The sequence below is a fragment of the Sapajus apella genome, unplaced genomic scaffold, assembly GCF_009761245.1.
Source record: "Sapajus apella isolate SASKATOON/1434 unplaced genomic scaffold, GSC_monkey_1.0 scaffold51, whole genome shotgun sequence".
Classification (NCBI taxonomy): Eukaryota; Metazoa; Chordata; class Mammalia; order Primates; family Cebidae; genus Sapajus; species Sapajus apella.
In genome coordinates, this window is record NW_022436991.1 from 7,717,785 (window position 1) to 7,732,493 (window position 14,709).

The 14,709-nt window shown below is 39.8% G+C and overlaps 1 protein-coding gene across 4 annotated transcripts in view; it reads left to right on the forward strand.

Moving 5' to 3' along the window:
- The window catches only part of ACSM3 (acyl-CoA synthetase medium chain family member 3), a 34,302-nt gene that overhangs the window by 6,290 nt on the left and 13,303 nt on the right, over nt 1-14,709 (forward strand). For 3 of the 4 annotated variants that reach the window (XM_032242869.1, XM_032242870.1, XM_032242873.1), the window contains exons 2-7: nt 169-438; nt 6,223-6,433; nt 7,761-7,968; nt 10,845-10,988; nt 11,423-11,579; nt 12,150-12,229. In XM_032242869.1, coding sequence (XP_032098760.1) covers nt 238-438; nt 6,223-6,433; nt 7,761-7,968; nt 10,845-10,988; nt 11,423-11,579; nt 12,150-12,229 — 1,001 coding nt within the window. In that variant the 5' untranslated portion in view covers nt 169-237. Of the gene's footprint in view, nt 1-53; nt 65-168; nt 439-6,222; nt 6,434-7,760; nt 7,969-10,844; nt 10,989-11,422; nt 11,580-12,149; nt 12,230-14,709 lie in introns of those variants that run through there. The other variant, XM_032242872.1, reaches the window with a different exon arrangement.

Here is a 14,709-nt window from a genome sequence, read left to right on the forward strand (position 1 = left end):
AATGATGAAGTATATATAAAACACTGAGCACAGTTTTTAGAACACAGAATGTACTCAGAAAATGGTACTATCATGATGATTATCAACAATAACAAAACTTAGCCACTTTGGGGTATGGCTACCTTCAGGGACAGAAACAAATATATATCCTTTTTGCTTGTCTTTTAGATGGACTGGTCTCTGTGCAAATCCTGAGTGCTAAAAGATCCAACAAAACTGTTGCTAATTCATGTCACCATGAAGATGCTACGTTATGCCAAGTGTTTTCAGTGCATACCAATTTCTGGTTCTGTGAGGGCACTGCATAAAGATAATAGAACAGCAACCCCTCAGAATTTCTTCAATTATGAATCCATGAAACAGGACTTCAAACTGGAGATTCCAGAGTATTTCAACTTTGCTAATGATGTCCTGGACCAATGGACTGATATGGAGAAGGTATGGTGCAAGGGCCAGTCAGATCACAGTTTCTCAACTGGGAGTAATTTTACCCCTAGGTAACATCTCTAATGTCTGGAAATACTTTTGTTGCTGTGACAGGGGTGGAGGCAGTTTCTACCGGTATCTAACAGGTAAAAGCCAGGGATTCTGCTAAATATCCCGTAATGCACAGAGCAGCCTCCAGAACAAAGAATTCTTTGACCCAAAATGTCAATAGTTCCATGGTTAGTTGAGAGACCCTGGATTACATAAATGTAGAATTCTAGGTTGACTTTAAAAAAACAAAAACAAAAAGGAGAAGCATGTAAAGTAATTCCAGGAGTCAGAAATGGTAGAAAAGAAGGCACAGATAAATCATTGAGGAAAATGTAAAGGAATGCAACGATTCTCACTTATTGTAAAGAAAAATGATCAGGCTAAATGGGAAATGATGTGGGCCAAAAGAAACGACATGGCTTCCACCATCTAGAAATAAGGACCCCAAAGTTATTATCTTTCTGTTATTTTTAGTTATGTAATAATTATACATACTTATGGGGTACAGAGATGTTTTTGATACATGTATAAAATGTGTAGTGATCAAATCAGAGTAATTAGGCTACCCATCATCTCAAACATGCATTATTTCTTTGTGCTGGGAGCATTCAAAATCCTGTCTCCTGGCTTTTTGAATATACACAATAAATTATTCTTAACTGTATTCACCCTACAGTGCTAGAGAACACTAGAAGTTATTCCTTCCATTTAGCTATAATTTTGCATCCGTTAACCAACTTCTTCCTGTTCTCCTCTCCCCACTACCCTTCTCAGCCTCTAATAGCCACAATTCCACTCTCTACTTCTATGAGCTCTTTTTTTTTTGAGACAGAATCTCAAGCTGGAGTGCAGTGGTATGATCTCAGCTTGCTGCAACCTCAGCCTCACAGGTTCCAGAGATTCTTGTGCCTCAGCCTTCCAATCACCCAAAACTACAGGCACCTGCCACCACACCGGCTAATTTTTATATTTTTAGTAAAGACAAGGTTTTGCCATGTTGGCCAGGCCGGCCTTGAACGCCTGGTCTCAAGTGATCCGCCCACCTCAGCCTCCCAAAGTGCTGGGATTATAGGCCTGAGCCAGCCACTGTGCCTGACCAAGGTCTTTTTTTTTTTTTTTTTTTTTTTTTTTTTTAAGAGACAGAGTCTTGCTCTGTTGCCCAGGCTGAAGTTCAGTGAAGCTCTTTTTTTTTTTTTAAGCTCTCACATATGAGTAACAACATGTGGCATTCATCTTTCCATGTCTGACTTGTTTCACTTAACATAATGTCCTCCAGGTTCATATATGTTGCCATAAACAACAGAATTTCATTCTTTTTTATGGCTGAATGGTATTGCAGTGTGCAATACTATACCACGTTTTCTTTATCCATTCATCTGTTGATGGACATGTAAGTTGATTCCTTATCTTGGCTTCTATGTACAGTGCTACAGTAAACATGGCAGTGCAGCTATCTCTTCAATATACTGATTTTCTTTCCTTTGAAAAAATATCCAGTGGTGAGATTGCTGAATCATATGGTAGTTCTATTTTTAGTTTTTTGAGAAGCCTTTATATTGTTTTCTGCAATGGCTATAGTAATTTATATTCTCACCAATAGTGTTTAAGAGTTCCCTTTTCTCCACATCCTCTCAAGCATTTGTTATCTTTTGTCTTTTTGATAATAGCCATTCTAACTGGGGTAAGATGATATCTCATTGTGGTTTTGATTTGAATTACGCTGATGATTAATGATGTTGAGCATTTTTTCATATACTTGCTGCCAATTAGTATGTTTTTTTGAAAAATGTGTATTTAGATCCTATGTCCATTTTTTAATTGAATTATTTGTGCATTTTTATTTATTTATTTATTTATTTATTTATTTACTGCTGTTGAGTTATTTACATTCCCTGTATATTCTGGATATTAGTTCCTTGTCAGATGAATAGTTCACAGATCTTTTCTCCCATTCTACATCTTGTCTCTTCTCTCTGTTGATTGCTTCCTTTACTGATCAGAAGCTTTTTAGTTTGATATAGTCCCATTTGTCTGTTTTTGTTTTTGTTGCCTGTTTTCCTATCCTTATCCCCAAAATATTTGCTAGGGGAGTCTCAGAGCCTACTCTGGCTCAGAAGGCTGTCCGATTTTATTAAATTTATTATAAAATTTTTAAAAAATAAAAAAATTAAAATTAAAAACAATATTTGCCTAGACCAATGACTTGGAGCATTTACACTGTTTTCGTCAGTTGTTTTACATTCTGAGTCTTACATTTTAAGTCTGTAATCCAGTTTGAATTGATTTTTATATATGGTGAGAGATAGGGCTCTAGTTTTAGTCTATTGTCAAATGGATACCGCTTTTCCTCGCACCATGTACTGAAGAGGATATCCTTTCCTCAGTGTATACTCTTGGCATCTTTGTTGAAAATCTGTTGAATGTAAATGTGTGGGTTTATTTCTGGGTTCTGTATTCTGTTTCATTGGTCTATGCGTCTGTTTTTATGCCAGTACCATGCTGTTTTGGTTACTATAGCTCTGTAGTATGATTTGAAGTTAAAAAGTATGGTGTCTTTATGTAGCTTTGGTAGAATGTCCTAGGAAGAATTCTTTCTTCTTCAGTTTTTAAAAAGAGTTTGAGAAGAATTAGCATTAAGGCTGGGCACAGTGGCTCATGCCAGTAATCCCAGCACTTTGGGAGGCTGAGGCGGGTGGATCACCTGAGGTCAGGAGTTCACGACCAGCCTGGCCAACATGGTGAAACCCTTTCTCTACTAAAAACACAAAAATTAGCTGGGTATGGTGGCACACACCTATAATCTCAGCTACTCAGGAGGCTGAGGCAGGAGAATCACTTGAACCTGGGAGGTGGAGGTTGCAGTGTCAAGATTGTGCCATTGCACTCCAGCCTAGGCAACAAGAGTAAGACTCCATCTCAAAAACAAACAAACAAAAAAAAACAAAAGTGTTAGTTCTTATTTAAAAGTTCAGTAAAATTCAGCAGTAAAGCCATCCCGTTCTGGGCTTTTTATTACTGATCCAATTTCATTACACATTATTGGTCTGTTCAGGTTTTCTATTTCTTCATTGTTTAATCTTGGTAGGTTATGTGTGTCTAGGAATTTATCTATTTCCTCTACGTTTTCCAATTTGTTGGCAGATAGTTGTTCATAATAGTCTTTAAGGATTTTATTTATTTGGGTCTTCTCTCTTTTTTTTTTTCTTAATCTAGCTATAAATTTGTCTATTTTATCTTCAAAAAAATTCTGTTTTGTTGATCTTTTATAATTTTTGCCTCAATTTCATTTGTTTCTGCTCTGATCTTTACCATTTCTTTCCTTCTACTAATTTTGAATTTAGTTTGTTCTTGCTTTTCTGGTTCCTTGAGGTGCATTCTTAGATTGTTTATTTGAAATCTTTCTGCTTTTCTGATATAGGTGTTTATGGCTATAAACTTCCCTCTTCACACTCTATTTGCATGATCTCATTGATTTTGATATGTTTCCATTTTCTTCATTTTCAAGAAATTTTTTGCTTTCCTTCTTAATTTTGTCATTGACTCACTGGTCATTCAGTATCATGCTCTTTAATTTCTCTGTATGTGTACACTTTCCAAAGTTCCTCTTGTTGTTGATTTCTAATTTTATTCCACTGTAGTCTAAGAACATATTTGGTATGATTTCAGTTTTTAAGAATTTGTTGACATTTGTTTTGTGCCCTAAAATATGGTCTATTCTGGAGAATGTGCCATGTGCTGATGAGAAGAAGAAAGTGTATTCTGTAGCTGTTGGATGAAATGTTGTATAAATATCTGTTAGGTCCATTTGGTCCAAAGTGCAGTTTAAATCCAATGTTTCTTTGTTGATTTTCTGTCTAGATGATCCATCTAATGCTGAGAGTGGAGTGTTAAAGTTGCAAATATTATTGTGTTGGAATCTATCTATCTGTTTACATCTAACGATATTTACATATCTGGGTGTGCTGATGTTGGGTGCATATATATTTACAATTGTTATATCCTCTTGCCGAATTGATCTATTTATCATTATATAATGACCCTCTTTGCCTCTTTTTATGTTTTCTGACTTAAAGTCTATTTCACGTGATATAAGCATAGCTATTCCTACACACTTTTGGTTTCTATTTGTTTAAAACATTATTTTCTATCTCTTCATTTTCTATCTATCTATATTTTTGAGACAGAGTCTCACTCTGTCACCAGTCTGGAGTGCAATGGTGCAATATTAGCTCACTGCACCCTCCACCTCCCAGGTTCAAGCAATCCTTCTGCCTTGGCCTCCCAAGTAGCTGGGACTATAGGCACGCACCACCATGCCCAGCTAATTTTTGCATTTTTAGTAGAGACAGGGTTTCACCATGTTGGCCAGAATGGTCTCAATCTCTTGACCTCATGATCCACCCACCTCAGCCTCCCAAAGTGCTGGGATTACAGGCAGGAGCCACCGTGCCCAGCCCTATCTACGTGTATCTTTACAGGTGGGGTGAGTTTCTTATAGGCAGCCTATAGTTGGGTCTTGTTTTTTATCCATTCCGTCAGTCCACACAGTCCATATCTTTTATCTGGGGAATTTAAACTGTTTACATTCAAGATTGTTATTGATAGGTGTTATTTTGTTCACCATAAGGGTGCCAGCAGTGGTTCCAGTGGGTCCCAGGCAGGATGATCCTTAGGCTCCCAGAAAGTGTGCATGAGCACTGGCAGTAGTGACGGTAAGCCTCAAGTGGGTCAGTCCTCAGGTCCTTTGGCAGTGCACATGTGTACTTGTAGTGGTGGACTGCACAGGCCAGTCCTTTGGTCCCCAGATGGCACACGCAGGCACAAAATGGCTCTGCCACTAGAGGGGGCAAGATCATGTTCATGGCAGCAGGCTCAGGAAGGCTGCTCTCAGGCTCCGGGGAGTGTGCTTCAGTGCCTTACTTTAGGGCGCAGCCTCCCTGATGTGCTGGACTTCCTGTTCCCTGGGGTAGAGTGCTGTGTGTAGGCTCGGGTGCAAGTGGCCTGGTTATGTCACTGGAACCACCTGGTGTTGCAGTGCTGTAGCTCTCTAGGTGAATGTGTGTGGATGTCAGCAGGGCCTCAGGGATGTGGACATGCAGGGGCTATTGGCCCCAAGGCAAGATGGTGGTAGCTCTGTTTCTAAAATAATGTAGCAGCTTGGGTCCTGGGGTTTGTGCCACAGGGACCTAGTATGGTATGAATTTCCTCTCTAGAACAATCTTATGCTGTACTAGCGTACTATACTACATAGCTTTTACTAGGCTCAGGACCTGTGAGGGCTGAGGGCCTCTCCTGTAGGTAGGATTTCAGGCATCTGTGGTGGGAATGTGGACTGCTGAGGATCTTCCATTTACATTTTCCCGAGAATACGGAGTCCCTCTTGGCTCTGAGTTGATCCTGGCCAGCTGCTGTTCTTCCTCCTTTATGCTTTCATCCTAGTTTTCAGGTCTTGGAGAGTTTTGTCACTTCCTTGCTAAATTCCTGTGTTCTCCCTTTGACATTCTATTTGTCATGTGGTTATCTGCTCACTGTTTTGGTCCTTCTGATTGATAGGATGTGAGTACTGGGCATCTTTAGTCATCCATCTTGATGATGTCTCTCCTAGAGATATTTCCCGATACTCCATGCATGTTCTAACTAATGACTTGTGAATTTTCTTCAGCTAATATATTCCACTAAGTCAGCTGACCCAGAAGTTAGCTGTATAACAACCTTTAAATCCATGACTGGTTTGTCTTTCCTCAGGCTGGAAAGAAACATTCAAATCCAGCCTTCTGGTGGATCAATGGAAAAGGAAAAGAGGTGAAATGGAGTTTTGAGGAACTGGGATCTCTGTCCAGAAAACTTGCCAATGTACTTTCAGAAGCCTGTTCCCTACAAAGAGGAGATCGAGTAATTTTGATTCTGCCCAGGGTCCCAGAGTGGTGGCTTACAAATGTGGCCTGTCTGCGAACAGGTTAGTAATGTTTGCTTTCTGATCATATTTAAACCAAGCTGGATGGGAGATTTTCCTAAATAATCATAATATATTTATTTTGGTGTGGGCTTAGTGTCAAAAAATATCTTTAAATTATATAAAAGTGTTAAGTCATGGTAGGCTAATTCCTTATCCCTAGGTGGAACATCTTTAAAGGATAACCTTAGAATTACAGCCTCACAAAAACTGTGTTGCCCTGATTAGAAAGAAAAGATATTCTAAAGAACCTGGTTCTGCCTTCAGGTTGTTAGTTTCTTGAAGAACCCTGCTGGAGAGAACTGGTCCTTCCCAAAGTAAAATGATGAGCCAGTGTCAAGAGTCCAGGAATGGCAGATATATGTTCCCCAATCTTCTTGCCTGCTGTGTCACCTGGGAAGAGTAAAACCTATTGTAAAGTGAATAACCTCCATCCCTGTCTTAAGGGTCTGGAATCTAAGGGTGGTGGGGCCCAGGAGGCAGATTACATATTTTTGAGAGTCCATTTATCCTTTGAGAAAATTATATCCAAAGCTTACTGAGTACCGTTCTAAGTTCTTTACATGTTTTAACTCATTTAATCCTCTAATTATCCTATAAGGGAAGTATTATTATTATAATATCATTTTACAGATGCAGAACCTGAAGCTCACAGAGGTGAAGTGGCTTGTCCAAGTCCCAGCTATAAGTGTGTCTGGCTCCAGGACACTCTTAATCATTATACTTTATCTTACAGTTTAATATACAACCAGCAGGAATAGAACCACAGAAAAGATGCATGCCTCCACCCTTTCCTTTGGAAAGAAATTATAAAACAATCATGTTCATTTTAAGAGGCACTAAGTTGAAGTGGTCAAGTCCACAGTTCTGGAGTCAGGCTACAGGGTTCAATTCCTGCACTGTCACTTACTACTTAGGTAATATCTTGGGCAAGTTATTCATAGTTTTTTTTTGTTTGTTTGTTTTTTGTTTTAGGTTTTTTTGGTGGGGACTGAATGAGTTAAAACATATAATCAAATAATAAATATTGGGTAATATTACTTTTCAATCAAAACTTTCTTCAAGCTCAAAGTTAAGGATGGTCTTCAAGTAAAGAATAATTATTGATTATTTAACATGCTTTAATGTTAGGCCAAAAGGGTCATGGACTCTGAAATGCCTTGAAAGGCAAAAGCAGATAAATGGAAGTAAGACAAATAGATACCTTGCTCGTAAACTGACTAACTCATTCTGAGAAATACAGAATGTATGGATGTTATCTACACTACTCTAACTAACATAATGAAAAATAACCTTTCTTCTAAACACCATTTCTTTTCTGCTCCTTTAGGGACAGTTTTAATTCCAGGAACCACTCAGCTGACCCAGAAAGACATTCTCTACAGACTACAATCTTCAAAAGCAAAGTGCATTATCACCAATGATATTTTGGCCCCAGCAATAGATGCTATTGCACCCAAATGTGAAAATCTGCACTCCAAGCTGATTGTGTCACAGAACTCCAGAGAGGGATGGGGGAACCTCAAGGAGATGATGAAGTGAGTAGCCACGCTTGTTGCAGAACAGCTTCACAAAAGGAAAGGCAACAATAAAAAGATATTCAACCCAGTAGTGATTAGAAAAATGCAAATTAAAACAACAGGCAAAGGAAACAATTGGTAGTTATTGCTGTATTAATAGTGCTAAACTCTGAGGTGGTAAGGAGCTTGGAGTGCTTTTTGCAGGCTGGGATCCCCTGAGATGGAGATTGGTGTATAAGAAGTTTATTAAGGAGTTCTCTTGGTATTAACACCTGTGAAGGAAGGGTAAGAATGTAGGATTGGGTAGAGAAAGAAATTTATTTGCAATGTATTCCTTGCAAAGCCTTCAGTCAACCCACTGGGACCTCTGAAGGTTGAACAGCTCCCAAAGCTGTTCACAGGTAAGGCAATAGGTCCTGGCCTTTATATACCCACATTGGTCAGTAATTATGTGGGCTGTCCCTAGGAGGCAAGGCCTTTAACAAGGCAGCTCTCTTCAGTCAAGGCATTCTCTAAAGAGGGCTCCCAGCTCCTGTGGGGATTAAATCCTTCATTCCTGCAGAAGGATCTTGGAAGTGCATCACAGCATCAATCATAGAGCTGTTATGATCTCCCAGGGAAATTGATCACAGTCAGACCTTCAGTGTTGGCTATGCCATTCCCTTGCTGACAGCCAACACTGGTATCAAGTTAAAATAAGAAAAACGCTTAATGTTAATCAGTGAAATTATAAAACTGAATTTCACTGATGTTCAAGCCTAGCTTGGGGGGCTTCCATGGGTTACTTGGAACTCTTGGCAAGTACTGACTATGACTTAGAATTGGGCTGGCAGCAAAGTCCTTCACTAGAATGAGCTTCCTATCTTTACTCAAGGATTTGGGAGCATGCTTACAACTATAGACTTGTTCCTATAACATTTAAAATTGCTAATATTGAGTTCTTGCTAAAGGCCAAGTACTGGTCTAATAAAAATAATGTTGTAATTGCAATCATAGCTTATATTGATATGGTTATGTACCAGAAACTATTCTAAGGATTTCAGATATATTACCTCATTAAAACGTCCCAGCAACCTAGATACTATAATTACACAGATAAATAAGGTCAAATGCTAGTACCTAGCAGAGCTAAGTTTCAAACCCAGGCAGTATGGTTGCTGAGCCTACATTCCTCACTTCTGTATGTACTGCTTCTAGTAAGAGATCAGTAAGATAACTCTGCCTCAGGTTTTCAGGGCAACTGTGTTGATAACAGAAGTGATAGGAACATGACTATAAATACTGTTTTTAATTAATTAAGATAATTATTGAATCATAGACTGAACATTTGGTGTAGCTCTGTCAGGTTTTGAAAACAGCTTTTCAGCCAGGTACAGTGGCTGATGCCTGTTAATCACCACTTTAGGAGGCTAAGGTAGGATGATCGTTTGAGTGCAGGAGTTCAAGACCAGCCTGGGAAACAAAGTGAAACCTCCTCTCTACCTAAATAAAAATAATTATACATAGTGAACCCTGTTCTCTACATAAATAAAAACAATCAGCCAGGCGTGGTGATACAAGCCTGTAGTCCCAGCTACTTGGAAGGCTGAGGTAGGAAGATCACTTAAAGCCAGGAGGTTGAGCCACTGCACGCCAGCCTGGGCAAGAGAGAGAGACACACAGATAGAGAGAGAAACAGAGAGAGAGACTGCCTCAAAAAAAAACTAAGAGATTTTCTATATTTCTTATGAATGGCCTGGTTGTTTCCACTCATTCTCATACACTTGATATGTATGCGTGCAGCTGCCCTAATGTGTGACTTGTATAGAAGTCTGATTATCCTTTGGAACTAAAAGGTTTTCTTTCTCTTTAACTGGAATTCTTTCTTCCCTGGATGGATGCTTTAGATCCTGTTTAGTCTTATTGTTTACTATATCCAGAACTATGTAGACACTCCTGTGGGAAACAGAAAAACCATCCTTTCATAGTTGGCAGGTTTTTTTTTTTTAGACAAAGTCTTGCTCTGTCGCCCAGGCTGGATTGCAGTGGCTCAATCTTGGTTCACTGCAACCTCCGCCTCCTAGTTCAAGCGATCCTCCTGCCTCAGCTTCCCAAGTAGCTGGGGTTACAGGTGTGTGCCACTGTGCCTGGTGAACTTTTGTATTTTTAGTAGAAACAGGGTTTCCCCATGTTGGGCCAAGCTGGTCTCAAACTCCTGACCTCAGGTGATCCACCCACCTTGGCCTCCCAAAGTGCTGGGATTACAGGCATGAGCCACTATACCTAGACTCAGCAAACATTTTCTGTAAAAGGGACAGAGAATAAATACTTAAGGGCTTGCAGGCCGTATAGTCAGTCTCATCACAGCTACTCAACTCTGCCATTGTAGTGTGAAAGCAACCACAGATAATACATCAATGAATGGGCAATAACATTTACAGAAACAAGAGGCAGGCCAGATTTTGCCAGTAGGCTGTAGTTTGTTGAGTCATCAGTCCCCATGACTTTTACTAATATGTATTGTATTAACATACTTATTTTTAAAAATCACATTTTAAAGCATCCACAGGGGAGAGGAGGGAGAAATTCTTCCTTATCCATGATTGCAAGATCACAGACTCCTCACTCTGCTGGAGGTATGATAAAAATGCTTCAATCCTTCCTTATCATAGAATAAAAAGCTAGGAAAGCAGCTATTATAAATGGGCTTTTGAGGACAAAGTTAAGTTTTGATTCTAGAAAGCACCTAAACGGAAGAGAAAGTGATGGCTTTTACCTTGTAATTCAAGCTAAGCCACTGGCACCTCATTCATGATATGAAGAGGTTCAAGGGGACAGCTTCTCAAATCTTTTTCAGTGGTAACCATCTGTGATGCTGTGTTTAACATGCAGTCATTATAGTTTTTCCCTTGCAGACATGCCAGTGACAGCCACACCTGTGTGAAGACGAAACACAATGAGATGATGGCCATTTTCTTTACTAGTGGAACAACTGGCTCTCCGAAAATGACTGGACACACCCACAGCAGTTTCGGTTTAGGATTATCTGTAAATGGAAGGTATACTTCCACAGAAGTGTAGCTTGAAGTATCAAAACTGCAAAAATGATGACTTATGTACTGGTCTTTTTTTTGGGGGGTGGGGGTGGGGGACAGAGCTTTGCTCTTGTTTCCCAGGCTGGAGTGCAATGGCACAATCTCAGCTCACTGCAACCTCTGCCTCCCAGGTTCAAGCAATTCCCCTGCCTCAGCCTCCCGAATAGCTGGGATTACAGGCAGGTGCCACCATGCCCAGCTAATTTTTTGTATTTTTAGTAGAGATGGGGTTTCTCCATGTTGGTTAGTCTGGTCTTGAGCTTCCGACCTCAGGTGAGTTGCCCGCCTTGGCCTCCCAAAGTCCTAGGATTACAGGCATGAGCCTGCGTGCCTGGCCATGTACTGGTCTTTTATATTTGCTTTCCTATGTACATCAGGGATACTCTTTGTTTCTCCAGGTTCTGGCTAGATTTGACACCCTCAGACGTGATGTGGAATACCTCGGATACGGGCTGGGCAAAGTCTGCATGGAGTAGTGTTTTTTCTCCATGGATCCAGGGAGCATGTGTATTCGCACATTATTTACCCCGTTTTGAGCCAACTTCTATTTTTCAAGTAAGCCAGAGCACAAGGAGGTCAATATTTAGCAGTGCATTAAGCAGTATGGCTGACAGAACTAATGAATAAAGCAACTTTCAGAGATCAGAGTAGACAATATAAGATATGTCACATCCAGAAAGTCAATAAGCCTGAAAAGATACAGTTGGCCCCCTCTATATCCACAGGTTGTGCATCCCCTGATTCTGCCAGCCACATATTGAAAATATTTGCGGAGAAAAACAAAAAACAAAATACAACAATTAAAAAAATACCAAAAAAATACCATGTAACAAATATTTACATAGCATTTGCATTGTTTTAAGCAGTATAAGTAATCTAGAGATGATTTAAAGTATACGGGAGGATGTATATAGGTTATATGCAAATACCACACCATTTTATATAAGGGACTTAAGCATTCCTGGAGCCAATCTTGCAGACACTGAGGAATGATTCTACAAGAAAAAGTAAGAATGCATTTACATTAACATAAACAATGTTTAAATTGTGCTGTGCCAACCAAAGACATTTAAGCACTTATTAAAGTTGTAGTAAGACCAAGAGTTTGCTTTTTCTAAATTGCAGACACTCTCCAAGTACCCCATCACAGTCTTTTGTTCAGCACCAACTGCATACCGAATGCTTGTACAGAATGGTATGACCAGGTAAGAAATGTTAGTAAATAGGCATTTAGTGGGGGGAGGGGAGAAGAGGAAGCTATAAAATCAAGGATCTTTCTGCCTGAAAACATAGCTCCAAGCCAGTAGACACAGGATTTAGCAATCTCTCCTCTTCCTCCTTCTCCTTCTTGCTTGCATTCTGTGAATGATAATTACTGTGTCCAGAACAGGCTCCCCTAAACAAGAAGAAAGTGAGGGTTCCACAACATCTATAGCTCCAAGCCCAGTGGTTATGGGTAAAAAGATGGTCAATCTTTTGGATGATGGCTTTCTCTGAGCTGAGAAAGTAGAGAACTTATTTCTGTTTGGAACCTTATCCCGGCAGATAGAAAAGATGGTTTATATCTTTTATTCTATTGCTAATTCTATTTGAAAGGGTGCATTGGTAATCTGAAAAGAAAAACAACCACCGGTTTTCTTTGTTTTTTTTCTTTATTTCAGTAGGTTTTGGGGGAACAGGTGGTGTTTAGTTACATGCATGAGTTCTTCAGTGGTGATTTCTGAGATTTGTTGCACCCATCACCCGAGCAGTGTACACTGTCCCATTGTGTAGTCTTTTATCCCTCACCCACCTCCTACCCTTTTCCCGGAGTCCCCAGAGTCCATTGTATCATTCTTATGCCTTTGCATTCTCATAGCTCAGCTCCCAGCAGCCACTATTTTACTATATTCACAATACTCAATACTCCTGGTCCCCAGATGTAAGGGATTTTTCTCCCACATTGACCGATTCTCCAACATCAGCTGAGTGTCCTATGATGTAATTCAATCTGACATTATCTCCCTGAAGACAGCATCATATCCCACAGGTTAATAACTCAGTCCCCAAGACTGTTTCCCACTTCAAATGCTAATCACAAGTCCAGGATGTCAACTCCACATATGACCAAATGGCTATAAATCAAAGGTTCCCATGACCCTTCCTTGGGTTTAGTAATTTGCTATGATGGCTCACAGAATGCAGGAAAACACTTACTTACATTTTCCAGCTTATTATAAAAGATATGATAAAGATTACAGATGAATAGCTATGCAGATGAAGAGGTACATAGGGTGAGATCCACAGGATCCCAAGTGCAGCAGCTTCCATCCCTGTGGAGTGGGAGTGTACTACCTTTCCAGCACATGGAGCTCTCCAAACCTCATACCTCAGGGATTTTTTTGGAGGCTCCATTATGTAGGCATGATTGATTATTAAGTCAATCTCCAGCACATCTCCCTTCCCTGAAGGATGGTGGTGGGGTTGAAAGTGCCAAGCTTCTATTCCTGGCTTGGCCTTTCTGGTGACCAACCCCCATACGGGAGCCCCATATGAGTTGCCTCATGAGAACAAAAGACGATTCTATCACCCAGGAAATTCCACAGAATTTAGGAGCTCTGTGTCAGGAACCGGAGTCAAAGACAAAATATGAGAACAAAAGAGACTCCTAGCATACCCCTTGCTTGGGAAATTATAAAGGTTTTAGAAGCTCTGGGCCAAGAACCCAGGATGAAGACCCAATACAGGTTAAGTATCCCTTGCCCAAAATGCTTGAGACCAGAAGTCTTTCGGATTTCAGATTGTTTTAGATTTTGGAGTCTTTGCATTATACTGTTTGGGCTGCCCTAGTCCAAAAATATAAAACCTAAAATCCTCCAATGAGCATTTCTTTGGAGCATCATGTTGGTGCTGAAAAAGTTTCAGATTTTGGAGGACTTTGGATTTTGGATTTCCAGATTAAGGATACTCAACCTCTACTTATTTCCTGTTATATCACATATCACACATAAATATATTTAAATTGATGTTATTTAATTTTTGAATAGGAAATAATTCACTATTCACCAGTTGAAAAAAATTCAACAGGTATATAAAAATACATAGTGAAAAGTCTTGCTTCAAACCTTGTCCCCAGTCACCCAGTCCTCTTCCATGGAGGCAATCTGGGTTTCCAGTTTCTTGTCAATTCTCCCTGAAAATACACTAACTAATATGCATGTGTTCTCCTCTTCTCTATTTTTTTTTTTTTTTTTTGAGACGGAGTCTTGCTCTGTTGCCCAGGCTGAAGTACAGTGGCACCAACTTGGCTCACTGCAACCTCTGCCTCCTATTCAAGTGATTTTCCTGCCTCAGCCTCCTGAGCATATAGTATTACAGGTGTGCACCACCATGCCCAGCTACTTTTTGTATTTTTCGTAGAGATGGGGTTTCACCATGCTGGCCAGGCTGGTCTTAAATTCCTGACCTCAGGTGATCTGCCCACCTCGGCCTCCCAAAATGCTAGAATTACATGTGTGAGCCACTGTACCCAGCCTCCCCTTCTCTATTATAAACATAAATGGCATCAAAAGATTCACACAGTTCTGCACCTTGCTTTTTTTCCCCTAACAATATATTCTGGCACTGTGCTGTGCAATATGGTAACCACTAACCACAGCTAGTTATTTAAATATAAATATTAATTAAATAAAAAATTCAATTTCTC